An 11,866-nucleotide genomic window follows, 5' to 3' on the forward strand; every position below is an offset into this window, starting at 1 on the left:
ATAAAAGGGATTAAAAAGAAGAATGTCGAGTGACATGTAGTTGTTTCTCGTTTAGTCCAACGTGTGTGCACCTGCAATCATTAAATCCACGACGTTTTCCGCTTCTCATAGAACTACAATATTATCAGGACAAAAAATACTCCATATTTCAAAGAAAGTATTGTCAAACAACTAAAAGTATTTTTTTGTTTTTTTACAACAAATTAAGATTTGTTAAAAATTATTTTAATTTATAGAAGATGACTTGATCAGAGTCATCTTCTAGGAACTTCTAATTTGTAATCATAACTTTGTTTCCCTGATGTATAAATATTATGTGACACAAAAGTCTATGCCTCTTCTCTCTATTGGACAAAGATATCCTCTATGTATGGTAATGAGGACAGCAAAGAAGTCAAAAATCTCCAAAACTTTATGTTACAGTATAGATTGTACTTTGGGGATCATTGCACATTATCTCCATGCCAACCAGTTGTTTGGATCGAATGAGGGGAAGAAAGAGTTATACTGTAACAAACCTAAGTGGGAGGGTTTGCTAAACCTTACCCTGAACACGTTTTGGTCCAATAAGTTCAAGTTTGAGCTTTTCCGCTACAAAATGCAAAAGGTTGGTTGGTAGCAAAAGAAAATTACCTCAAAACCCATTTCTTTTTCAATGACCATGGGAAGTTTGCCAGGCTTTGTTTACAGAACGCTGTCTGAAAACTGCCTTTAAGGGTGTTGACTGATTAAAAAGTTCAAAGTTTAGTCTAAAGATCACCTGATTTGATATTAATAATATCCAGAATTCAGCATAAATTCAACATACATGGTGTGGACTTTGGACCTTGGAATGGGTCACATCAGATAAGAGTGCTTTGTTGAAAACCAAAAAACTACCTGTAAGCACTTCAACAAGCTTTTGCTAACTAATGAAGTGCTACCCACTTTTAGCAGCAACATCTTACTTCTCCTACAGTTTAAATCCATTCAAACACTGTAGTACCATTTGAACAGCACTCTATGACCAGCTTATTCATAGACAAATTGTCAAAAGTGCAAGTAAATAGTTTAAACTGGCAATTTTAACTACATTACAATATGACGACGCCCAAGTAGTCGTTCTTTGTAGTACCTCTAACAAACATTGTTTTAAGCTGTACTTTCCACATGTATTGCAAACACACCTTATCTACCTTATTCCTACGCCCCATGATGCTTTGCGTGATTTATGGACGCGACTTCCGCCGCAAGCTCGAACTCCCATTTGTTTACATGTTACCCTAACGCTAACGGGCTTTCGTTAGAGCTTTTAGGCTATAAAATATGTGGGAACACCAGCGATCAAAGCTTAAATGTGACAATATTGCTTTACTGCAACCTATAGCTATTGGGGGGAGGGATGACAACTTGAAGACATGGCCGCATTTCTTCAAGTTACACTAGCATATGTAGCTACTTCACTGACTCAGTTGCTTCGGTTGCAGATGTGGGTTATCTTGAACTTGCTACAGCCACAAACTAAATGTGGTCTGATTATTAGAGTACAGCCACAAACAGCACAACAGTTACCCGAGCTCCACAAGGGCATCTTACAACACTGTCCAGTGGCAAGTTGCTCTCTATAATAGGTTAATATGTGATTCGGTTCGGTTCTAGTCCAGTGGGAAGATTCAGCTGTTGTGCACGATCTGGAGCTCAGAAGCTGCGGTTATTTCTCTGCTGGTTTGATTTGCAGCGACACTCAGCAACAGAGAACCTCGAGGTTCTGGTTCTGATGGATTAAATAGATCCAGATATTTTATTTTGTCTTATAAATAAAATGTCCAGGCCCAATCATAATGATACATACTCAGATCATGAACTTTATTATTTTTTTCAATTCAAACGAAAAATAAAATTCACATCACACCAAGCTAATATTGTGTAGTTCTGGTGTTTCATACTGTTGGCACAACTCAGATCTATGACAGAGCTCAGATCTTCTCTGCTTTTCTCTTTATTACTGTCAGTTCTTCAGAGAAACGAGCTGTTAGCAGCGCTGCTAATTCACGGTCATTCTGTTACAAAACTTAACGATCGTGTTCCTGTCGCTCCCCTTGATTAAACTCACAATTATGATAATCTGTATTGAGCAGCTCTCTGATAGCAGATGGTGTGTCCGTAAACAAGTTTTACTAAATATTGTATTATAACCGAAAAGAGAGATGTAACTTCTATCATGAAAATAGACAAGCAAAAAAATCTTACAAATTACAATGAAATAATACTACTTCCGCTAGCCGCCGAAAGTAACACCCACAATCATTTCCCCAGTAAGCCGGTCAGGAATAAGGTCAATAGAGTTGTAGGTCCTACATGTAACATTCATTATACATCCTCTTACAAGTGTAGCTTGTAAAATGACCATGTTTTCACCAGTTTGGTATTGTTGATGCGAGGAGCAGCCATATTGGATCTTAAAGTCAGTGTTAGAAAAATTATCAGACTTTCCGATTGGGAAGTCTGACCTCTCGGCTTTCTCGACTCGGAAGTTGTAACTTCCGAGTTCAGACGACAAATGGAACACACCAGCTGAATCACTGAGTGCCTTTAAATCTCAATTTAAAACCCACCTATTCAGAGTGGCTTGTGGTTAAATAAGGGTTGGAGTCCCATTTGACGGCGTTTCAACTAAAGTCGTAAAGGTTAGAGTCTCAGTTGACGGCGTTTCAGCTAAAGTCATAAGGGTTAGAGTCCCATTTGACGGCGTTTCAACTAAAGTTGTAAGGGTTAGAGTCCCAGTTGATGGCGTTTCAGCTAAAGTCGTAAGGGTTAGAGTCCCAGTTCACAGAGTTTCAACTAAAGTCGTAAGGGTTAGAGTCCCATTTGACGGTGTTTCAACTAAAGTTGTAAGGGTTAGAGTCCCAGTTGATGGCGTTTCAACTAAAGTCGTAAGGGTTAGAGTCTCAGTTGACGGCGTTTCAGCTAAAGTCGTAAGGGTTAGAGTCCCAGTTCACAGAGTTTCAACTAAAGTCGTAAGGGTTAGAGTCCCAGTTGACGGCGTTTCATCTAAAGTCCTACGGGTGAGAGTCCCGGTTGACTGCGTTTCAGCTAAAGTCCTAAGGGTCAGAGTCCCAGTTGATGGCGTTTCAACTAAAGTCGTAAGGGTTAGAGTCCCAGTTGATCGGCGTTTTAACTAAAGTTCTAAAGGGTTAGAAAAGGGGTACGGGTTTTAATGTTTTCTCTTTTTTATTGTATTCAATGTTGCATGACTGTGTTTTTGTTTTTAATGATGTAAAGCACTTTGAAATTCCTTGCTGCTTAAATGTGCTATACAAACAAATTTTGATTGATTGATTGCTTGTCTATTTTTGACTGGGAAAGCAGAAAATCTGACTTCCAAACAAATATACTGCACTATAAATTTATCTCAAAAGTTGAAGCACTAACCTGACAATTACATCACACACAAGAAAATAATCCAATTTAAACAACACCAAGAGAAATCCAACATTCCAAGTGACATAGTGGAGGGTTGCACGACATTGACTTGGGACTTGACTTGAAGCTGTTTACTTTAAAAGACTTGATATTTTACTCAAGTCAAAAGTTTAAAACACATTTATAATTCATTTCACTCGTTCCGTATTAACCGGCGCAGACCTCTCTCTGTTTTTCCACACTCCGCATGTATGTGTGCGTAGCTGCAGCACAACCAATCAAATTAACAGGATTTAAAAATAACAACGTGGTAAAAAACGAGAGACGAAAAATCGCTCAAAGCAGATATGCCCTGAGTAATTTCTTTTGGAATTATCTAACTAAAAACGGAGTGAAACATGCAAAACATGGAAATACAACTTCCAACTGTTCGGCATTTGAAGTTGCACAAAGAGGGAAGCGGTACTTTTCTTTTACTATGTGACAACTGACTAGCTAACGTCATGTTAGCAACTGTGGTTTACGTTGGTGATACCTCTTCTCTGTATACTATGTTTAGTTATGCTGTATAAATCCGGTGATTCATACGTATCCACATTAATGTTTACCATGTTAGCTCAGGAAGCCGGTGGATAGTGAGCAGGGAAGTCAAGTCCGAGTCATGTGACTCGAGTCCCCACCTCTGCTCTGTAATATTGAATTTCTGTACAAATGTGACATACACTTGAGACCAACCTATAAGTACCAACATTCAGTGATAAACAAACCATTTTTCGCTTGTTTGTTTATTATTATGATTTCTTATAACTTCCCCCAGGTGTCAGTCTTGCACTGTAACATGTAATGGCGTCTGGTGCGTTGTAGCCACATCACAAAATGGCCGCGGCAGAAAGGAAAGTTCTAACGGCCGAAATTTTAAACCATGAAAACCGGAAACGTAAAGCAGCCGTAACGTTGATAGTTTCAGCGGTTTATCTCCCCAGATACACTATGTATTGTCCTGTCATGTTCATCGTACGCAATGGTTGGAATTAACAATGTATATGGCACACAATAGTACAAGCGGCAGAGTTATCAGATTTTGTTTTGGACGTATGAAAATAATCAATGACAGCATTTAGCAAACCTAAATGCAAGCATTTAGGTTTGCAATGTTTGCTTTCGGTAGTGTTTGTTCTGTGCAGGGCTTCTTTTGGATACGCTTTTTCCATAAAACACATTCATTACGAAAAACGTCTAAAGCAAACAGACCCGAAAAGCAAACAACAGAGCGGCCGCTTTTGTCTCATTTGTGATTATATGTTAGTATAACATGCTAACACTTCCGTAACCACAAATTAGCGTCACGTCGACGCATATCGGGTATGGATATTATTGTGTATGGTTGAAATGAATTTACTTAGTGTGCCAATACACGAAACCGATTTTGTTTTTTAGTTTTCGAAATTCAAAAGTTTGATGATATAATATCTAGGTAAAACACTATTTTCGACATAAGTAGCTTTAAAAAACCGAAATCATTATTATGCTAAGAATTAAACGGACGAGTTAACTTTATTGTCAATTGGAGTGTTTTCCCTTATTCGGCATTTGTGTGAAGACTATTGCAGAGTAATTATAAGGGTGTTGGCTGCGGGGACAACCTTTTTTTTTTTTCAACTAACATTCTATTGGGTCATCCAAAAGACCATCCCGGGGTTGTGTGGACGTCAGCAGGCAGTGCACTGAATCCACTTCATGACGGAGTAAAGGGAGGAGGACCGTCTTGTACCTATAGGGAAGCGGCCGTGGTAAGTCTGCCATCATATAATCACAGTATAATAAAGCTAGCCGTTTTTGTTTAATTTTCGTGTAGAATAGTTTTATTTTTTTTACCCTCCAGTGAATGCATTCCTTTGTTCTGGCTTTTTGTGAACCCGGTTGTCTATAGGCAACATCAACAAAGACCGGCGTAACCAGCAGTGAAAGCCGCGAAAGGTTTGAATTCTTAGGGGTCACTACAAGTCAGTCCTATTTAGTTTACTAAAGCAAGTTAGTGGAAAAAGTCGCCTTTGCGTTCCGTATCAGCGTGCACGTCAATAAAAAAGCTGCCTGGTTGTAAAATGTGTCGCTGTCTACGACGCAATAGTTTATGAAAAGATAAACATCGTTTTCTTTACACGGAAACACGTACTGTTAGTGCTCCACTGCGAAATGTGTCGCTATTACAAATGTGGAAACTGAACCAGAAGAGACAACATTCAATGCATGTTGGCTTGGTTGTCACTATTGCGCTCATAATTGTTTTTCTTTGTGTGTTGTTGTCAAAACCGTAGGATTTTTAACTGAACGGGACCCCCAAAACTCGTGTTTTCGTGGTAGTAAAAGTTGCGTGTCGTGAAGAAGTTCGCGGCAAGAAAGATAACGCGAGACTTCACGCATGCTTTCTATGCATTGAGGAGATGGCAGAGGGGGCTGAGAGGAGGCATATCCCGCAGCATCATGACTCGTGTCCCGCAGGATTCCGATAAAACATTCTGTGGTTTGCTTCCGTGTACAAACTGGAAGATCTAGATACGACTAAATCGCAATACCAGATGGTAACATTTGATTTGACTGAAGAAATCTCAGCTTTTGTCCCGCAGTCATTCTGACAAAAGGAGATTAGGCCTTGTTCCACCCACCAACCCCCTCCTCAGACATCAGTCACGGAGAGAGCAGAGCGAACACCAGCCAAGCCTGCGTGTGACTACTTGTAGCAACCATGTGTGATAAAAATGCCAAAAGTGACGCTTTTTCTCTTTACTTACTTACGTTTGTTTTTTATTTTTATGTTTATCTTAACTAAAAATATTGTAGTACAAGTCTTTTCTGACAGTAAATGAAAGCAAGGTAGCTAAAAACAGTAAATTCAAGCCCACCCAAAAGAAGGCAATACTGATATTATCAATATTTTTGTCTATTTGCGAATGACGGGGATGTCTGTTTACATGAAGTTTTGGTGTTAAAACTCTTTTTTGTGGAAAGCCTCTTCTACAAAATTCTAAAACACCTTCTTGCTAAATTGGTCTGTTTTCTGGAAGAACCAAAGCGACAAGTGGTGTCAAAGCAACCAAACAAGGTAGTAACAGGTCTGTAACAGCTGCCTGAATGCCCTACTAAACGGTTCTGTCAGAAACTCAAAGGAATAAGCCTATCATTAGTTAGAACAAAGTCTTGTCTTGGACACTTGATACTTAATAACATAAAAGCAGGCATCAAAAATCAAAGGCACCACTAATAAAACTGCACTATTTCTAAATGGTTTGTTTTGTTTCAGCATACTAAGGCACAACAAATTCAATGTATTAACTTATATGGCCCAGGAATGTTTTTGGTCACATCACAACCTTAAGGTCCAAACCCTTAATTAAGCCAATTATTGCAGATTTGCGACTACCTTTCATGAATGCTACCTTCAGATGAATTAAATTTATACATGTTTACTTCTTCTTTTTTTTAAAGAGACACACAACATGGCAGGTTCTCCGGTTGTGACCCCCATCTCCACCCGTGATAAGTCGAGCCGTTTCTATGTGGTGTCATGGATCAACAGGCTGCTCAAGACAAACTTCAAAAATGTGCAAGAGATGGGAACAGGTGATTGATTACAGCAGAGGAACTGGTCATTTCATGCTCATCATGTTCATTTAGCCTACTTTTATCACATAGTGAAGGCGTGGGTAACGCCAGTCCTTGAGATCAGACGCTCTGCACGCGTTAAATGTTACTAATAATAACTGCATCATTAGCAAGAACTTGGTTCTGAGGAGATAATTCAATGAACTGTCTGACTTACCTTCTCAGATTAGAGTCCCTCACTTTCAGCTCCCAATACCTGTTAGTTGTTGTTGTTCCTAGCAAGCAATGTTCTTCAAGTTTTATCAGTCGTGGCCTGTTCCTAACAATTCTGGGTTTTACCTAAAAATCTATTGGTTTTTTTTCCACCCATAATGAAAATGTTCACAATAGGAGAGAAACTGTTTTGGATCTTGCAGCTTCCTGTTTGCGTTACGTGAAGAAAGACTTGCACAGATTAAACAATCATTGCAATATTTAAAGCAATGCACTGAGTTTATAAAGCAGAATAGCAGCTTGTTCACAGACAATTAACTGGAAGATTTTACCAGAATCAACAGGTAATATCAAAACAAAGATCAAATGTATAGTAAAATAACTCAAAGAGCTTTAGCGATATAAAATAGAATTATAAAAAAATCATTTTGAACACCCTGTAACGTATTTAAGCACTGAGTTTGTTCATATTACATTTAAAGTGAATTCTACACACTTCATAACAGACGTTTTGTGCAACATTGTTTCTCTAAACCACATAGGGAAGTTGTTGTTTCACATAACAAACCCTCATGCCAACTCATGAGTTTGTTTAAAAGTTGGTTTAATAGATTGAAACCTTTAGTCTCCAGACATATTTTTTTACTGAGGTCTACAACATTGCCAAATAATTGCTTTATTTTGAGTTTGCATCTCATGAGGCGTCATTTTAATGTGATTTATCTTAGTTTATGATTGCAAAGTGGATATTAAAGACTGAAGTTGGACAAAGAAGATAAATACTAGTACAAACCGTGGCTCTGCTGCTGCCTGTCTTAAAGCAATACAAGCACCAAAAGGCTTTTGTTTTGACCCAACTTTAAAAAACTGGCTTACACAATACTGAGACGCTCCTTTACCACCATGATTTACATTTCATTATTGCAAATCCCTTCTTGCCTTCTTTCGTCACGGCTTGTAAATTTGTCTGTGTGGTTCAACAGGTGCATGCCAGTGTCAGATGATGGACTGCACTTTTCCTGGCTCCATTGACATGGCTAAGGTGAAGTTTGATGCACAGAGCAAAGAAGACTTTAGGCACAATTTCAATCTTCTTCAGGACGCCTTCAACCAGAAGGGTGTTAAAAAGGTACAAATCTGTGTTTGCATTAACAAAATTCACTCTTCATGAGGAAAAAGTGCTGCTGCTCTCAAGGAATAATTTAGTTGCTCATTTATGTAAGAGTGTATTCACAACAAACAATTCTTTAAAAAAGTTACATTTTCCCTTTTTCTTTTCATTACAACCAGCAACCTTGTTGTATTTTATTGAAATTTTATGTTATAGAAATAAAGTATCACAATTAAAAATGGAAAAGAAAAATAAATATTTTTTATTCACAAATAAAAATTTGGAAAATGTGCAATACTAAATGAAGTGATGCTGGTGGTTTTCATATAAAAAAGTGTGACAAGTTCGAGGGGCATAATGATTGTACGAGATTCTGTAAAATGTCTTTAAATTCTCTCCTGTCTTTTTGTTTTGTTACAGACCATCCCAATTGATGGGCTCATAGAGGGAGATTTCAAAACCTGCTATGAGTTCATGAAGTGGTTAAAACTTTTTTACACAGAAAATACAAAAAATAAAGAATCTACTCCTGTGAAAGCAGCAATTTGTAACAGCGTAGAGATAACTCCAGTTTCACCATCTTCAGGTACCCATTTTTCACTTTTTTCCTCCATGTAATAAAAGAAAAAGGGTTTAGTTGGCTTTAATTTACAGGAGACGATTAGGGCAACCAAAAATTTTCTTGATTTTTCCTCATAAGTCTGAGTTTTTCCCTCATAATGTAAACTCAGAATTCTAATTCTGTGTCAATCTATGTCAACATCCAAATAAACAATACATATTCGTAGGTGTATGTCCATTATGTTATTGGGGGGGAAAAATCACAGTTTCTTCTCTGTTATACGATTTGTAAACCTGCATTTGATCCGCTCTGAAAACTTTTCCCAAATTCATTTGGTAAATTTGAGTTTTGAAACTAGATTTGCCGGATGGTGAATAAACAATAAAAACAAATTCTGAGAAAAAAAAAAGTCAAAATTCAGAGAAAATTGTAAAAATTCTGAGACTGAAGTTAGAATTCTTAGAATAAAGTCAGAATTCTGTGATTAGAATTAGAATTCTGAAACAAAGTGAGAATTCTAAAAAAAATAGTCAAAATCCAAAATTAAAGTCTGATTTCTGAAATTAAATTCTGAAAAAAAAATATGAATACTTAGAAAAATTCAGAATTCTGAGATTAAATTCAGAATTCCGAGAAAAAGTCAGAATTCTGAGAAAAAGGCCAAAATTTGAAGTCAGAATGAATTTTTTTCAGTTGCCCTAATCCTCTTCGGTATAACCAAAGTCTTCTGTCTTTTCAGGGAACTCAGACGTTGAAACAAACGACACTGCAAAGACAACTAAAACTTTTCCGTACACTGAAAAGTGGAAGGAGGAATACGATTGGGCCGATCCCAGCTCCCTGGGGGAGCAGCACACCTACTGCTCCATCTGCCACACCAACCTGGCTTCGTACAGGAGGGGCGCTGTTGAGCTGCAGCGGCACATGGAAACAAACAAACACCGAAAAAAGGTGAAGGATTTCCAAATCTGTCAAAATAAAACCGAAGCCGCTAAGCGATTCCCCTGCAGCGATGCGGCTGTCCGCTTCATTTTCAACCGCTGCTACACCGGGTCTGCTAAAGGCGAACAGGTCTCCAGACATTTTGCACGCTGCAGACTGGGGTCGAAGTACCCCAAAGACCTTGTCGCTGTTAGCAACCGCACGCCTTACTGTGTTTATGTTTACGACACACTGGCAGCTGGAAACGACGACACTGTCGCCGTCATTCTGTTGGGCTTCTTCGACTCTGAGTCCTCTGGTCACCGCATCCGTCTTCTGGATGCCGTTGAGTCGGTGGACGGAGCCGGAGATCAAACTGCAGCGGCGGTGGTGCAGGCCTTGAAAAGATTCCAGCTTTCCACCGATAACCTTGCTGTTTGTTACCCCGGTGACGGCGAAGCTTCGGAGCAAATCTGCTCCCATCTCAGGGAGCTGAACCCGAACATAATAGCTTTAGGAGGCCTGTACGCCATTGCTGATGCTGCGTATCACGCTGGGGTTCAGGAGCTTCCCAGTCAAATCCTAGAGCTGCTGGTCGACTTGTATGCACACTACTCCTCTTGCTCTATGAAGAACGACAACCTCAAGGCTCTCTTCGGCTCAGATATCACTAAAAACAGCAAGCCATTTTACGTCAGCATCAGCTGCCTTAGATTCCACCAGCTGGTCACCAAATTGACAGAAATATGGAGCGATTTGATTCTTTACTTCAGCTCCTGCTCTGAGGATGATGAAAAAGCCAAGTCATTGTGTTCCCAGCTGAAGGATCCCAAAGTCAAGGCAATGTTTATGTCGCTGGACCACACATTAAAGCCTCTGGAAAAATTTCAAAAGCAAATTCATGAGTCGTCCTGGGCTAAGATGCCACTCATCCTGGAAGAAGCCAGCACGTTGCTCAGCACGTATGCGTCTCGCTTCCTTCAGCCCAACGCCGCCGCTCGCTACCTCAACGAACACGATGCTCAAATCCTGAAAAACAAGAAACACCACCTCTCAGGCCCGAACCTTAATCTGGGCGGAAAAGGCGTGGAAGATTTCCTAAAAACAGAGGAGGCTGCAGAGGTGTTGCCACAGCTGCAAGAAGAGCTGCTGCAGTTTTATGTTGCAGCAACATGTTGCATCGCAGAGGAGTTGCCTTTAAGCGACACGGTGCTAAGAAACGTTGCTCAGCTGCTAAACCCGGAGAGCAGCCTGAAGGTTACCGATGTAGCTGTGGAGGATCTTGGGAGGAAGCTGGGAGTGTGCAGCTCCCCTGAGGAGGTCAGGCAGCTCAAACAGGAGTTCAGTGAATATCAGCAGGTAGAGGAGGAGAGGAGTGACCAGGGAGAGAATGGAGACACACTGGAGAATCACTGGGCGAGGGTACTTGAAGGCACAGAGCCCACCTCAGTGTTCAGGAAGCTGGTTCTGACCCTGCTGTCATTCCCATGTCCTCCACTGGATGCTCAACATGTTTTATCCCAGGTATTCTAACAAACTTCCTTAAAATATTGTAACTTTTACATTTAAAGCTGCAGTTTGTAACTTTTATAAAAATATATATATATATTTTTTTCACATATCTGTTTAAACATCCACCATGTCATGAAACTATTATATGAGACAGATAATCTGGAAAAAATCCAGCTCCTCCACATCCTCCCAGTGCTAACTAGAAACAACCAGTCAGAGCCAGGAGGAGGGTCTTAGTGCTGTCAATCACCCTTAGTGTATCGCTCATCTCATTCCCTTGCTCTCTGCTATGCTACAGCTAGTACAGATAGCATAGATGACAGCGGGTAAATTGTTTTCCTGTAATGGTAACTTGTTTCTCTACCATTAGCACATTTGGCAGGGAGTACACTAGATTGATTGACAGCACTAAGCCCTGCCTCCTGGCTCTGATTGGTTGTTTTTGGTTTGATAATAGCCTTAGGGTAATTTTTTTGGCTAAAAGTTTTTTTTTTTTTTTTTTTTTTTTTTCCTTAAAATTTTTTTTTTTTTTTTAAAAAACATTT

The 11,866-nt window shown here is 39.4% G+C and overlaps 1 protein-coding gene and 1 long non-coding RNA gene across 4 annotated transcripts in view; both read left to right on the top strand.

Moving 5' to 3' along the window:
- The first annotated feature begins 2,623 nt into the window (after positions 1 to 2,623).
- LOC106952478 (uncharacterized) lies at positions 2,624 to 2,878 on the top strand. The gene is made up of 2 exons (XR_001425999.1): positions 2,624 to 2,666; positions 2,792 to 2,878. It is a non-coding gene; the product is annotated as an uncharacterized LOC106952478 (long non-coding RNA).
- A 1,987-nt stretch (positions 2,879 to 4,865) lies between these two features.
- Positions 4,866 to 11,866, top strand: part of dnmt3ba (DNA (cytosine-5-)-methyltransferase 3 beta, duplicate a) — a 28,636-nt gene continuing 21,635 nt past the window's right edge. Inside the window, exons 1-6 of one of the 3 annotated variants that reach the window (XM_015040984.1) lie at positions 4,866 to 5,192; positions 5,333 to 5,395; positions 6,886 to 7,020; positions 8,199 to 8,344; positions 8,747 to 8,912; positions 9,628 to 11,333. In XM_015040984.1, the coding sequence (XP_014896470.1) occupies positions 6,897 to 7,020; positions 8,199 to 8,344; positions 8,747 to 8,912; positions 9,628 to 11,333 (2,142 nt within the window). In that variant the 5' untranslated portion in view covers positions 4,866 to 5,192; positions 5,333 to 5,395; positions 6,886 to 6,896. The remainder of the gene's footprint in view (positions 5,193 to 5,332; positions 5,396 to 6,885; positions 7,021 to 8,198; positions 8,345 to 8,746; positions 8,913 to 9,627; positions 11,334 to 11,866) is intronic. The other 2 variants (XM_015040994.1, XM_015041002.1) reach the window with 2 other exon arrangements.

This window comes from Poecilia latipinna, unplaced genomic scaffold (assembly GCF_001443285.1).
Source record: "Poecilia latipinna isolate Pla-1442-1.1 unplaced genomic scaffold, P_latipinna-1.0 Scaffold31, whole genome shotgun sequence".
Taxonomy (NCBI): Eukaryota; Metazoa; Chordata; class Actinopteri; order Cyprinodontiformes; family Poeciliidae; genus Poecilia; species Poecilia latipinna.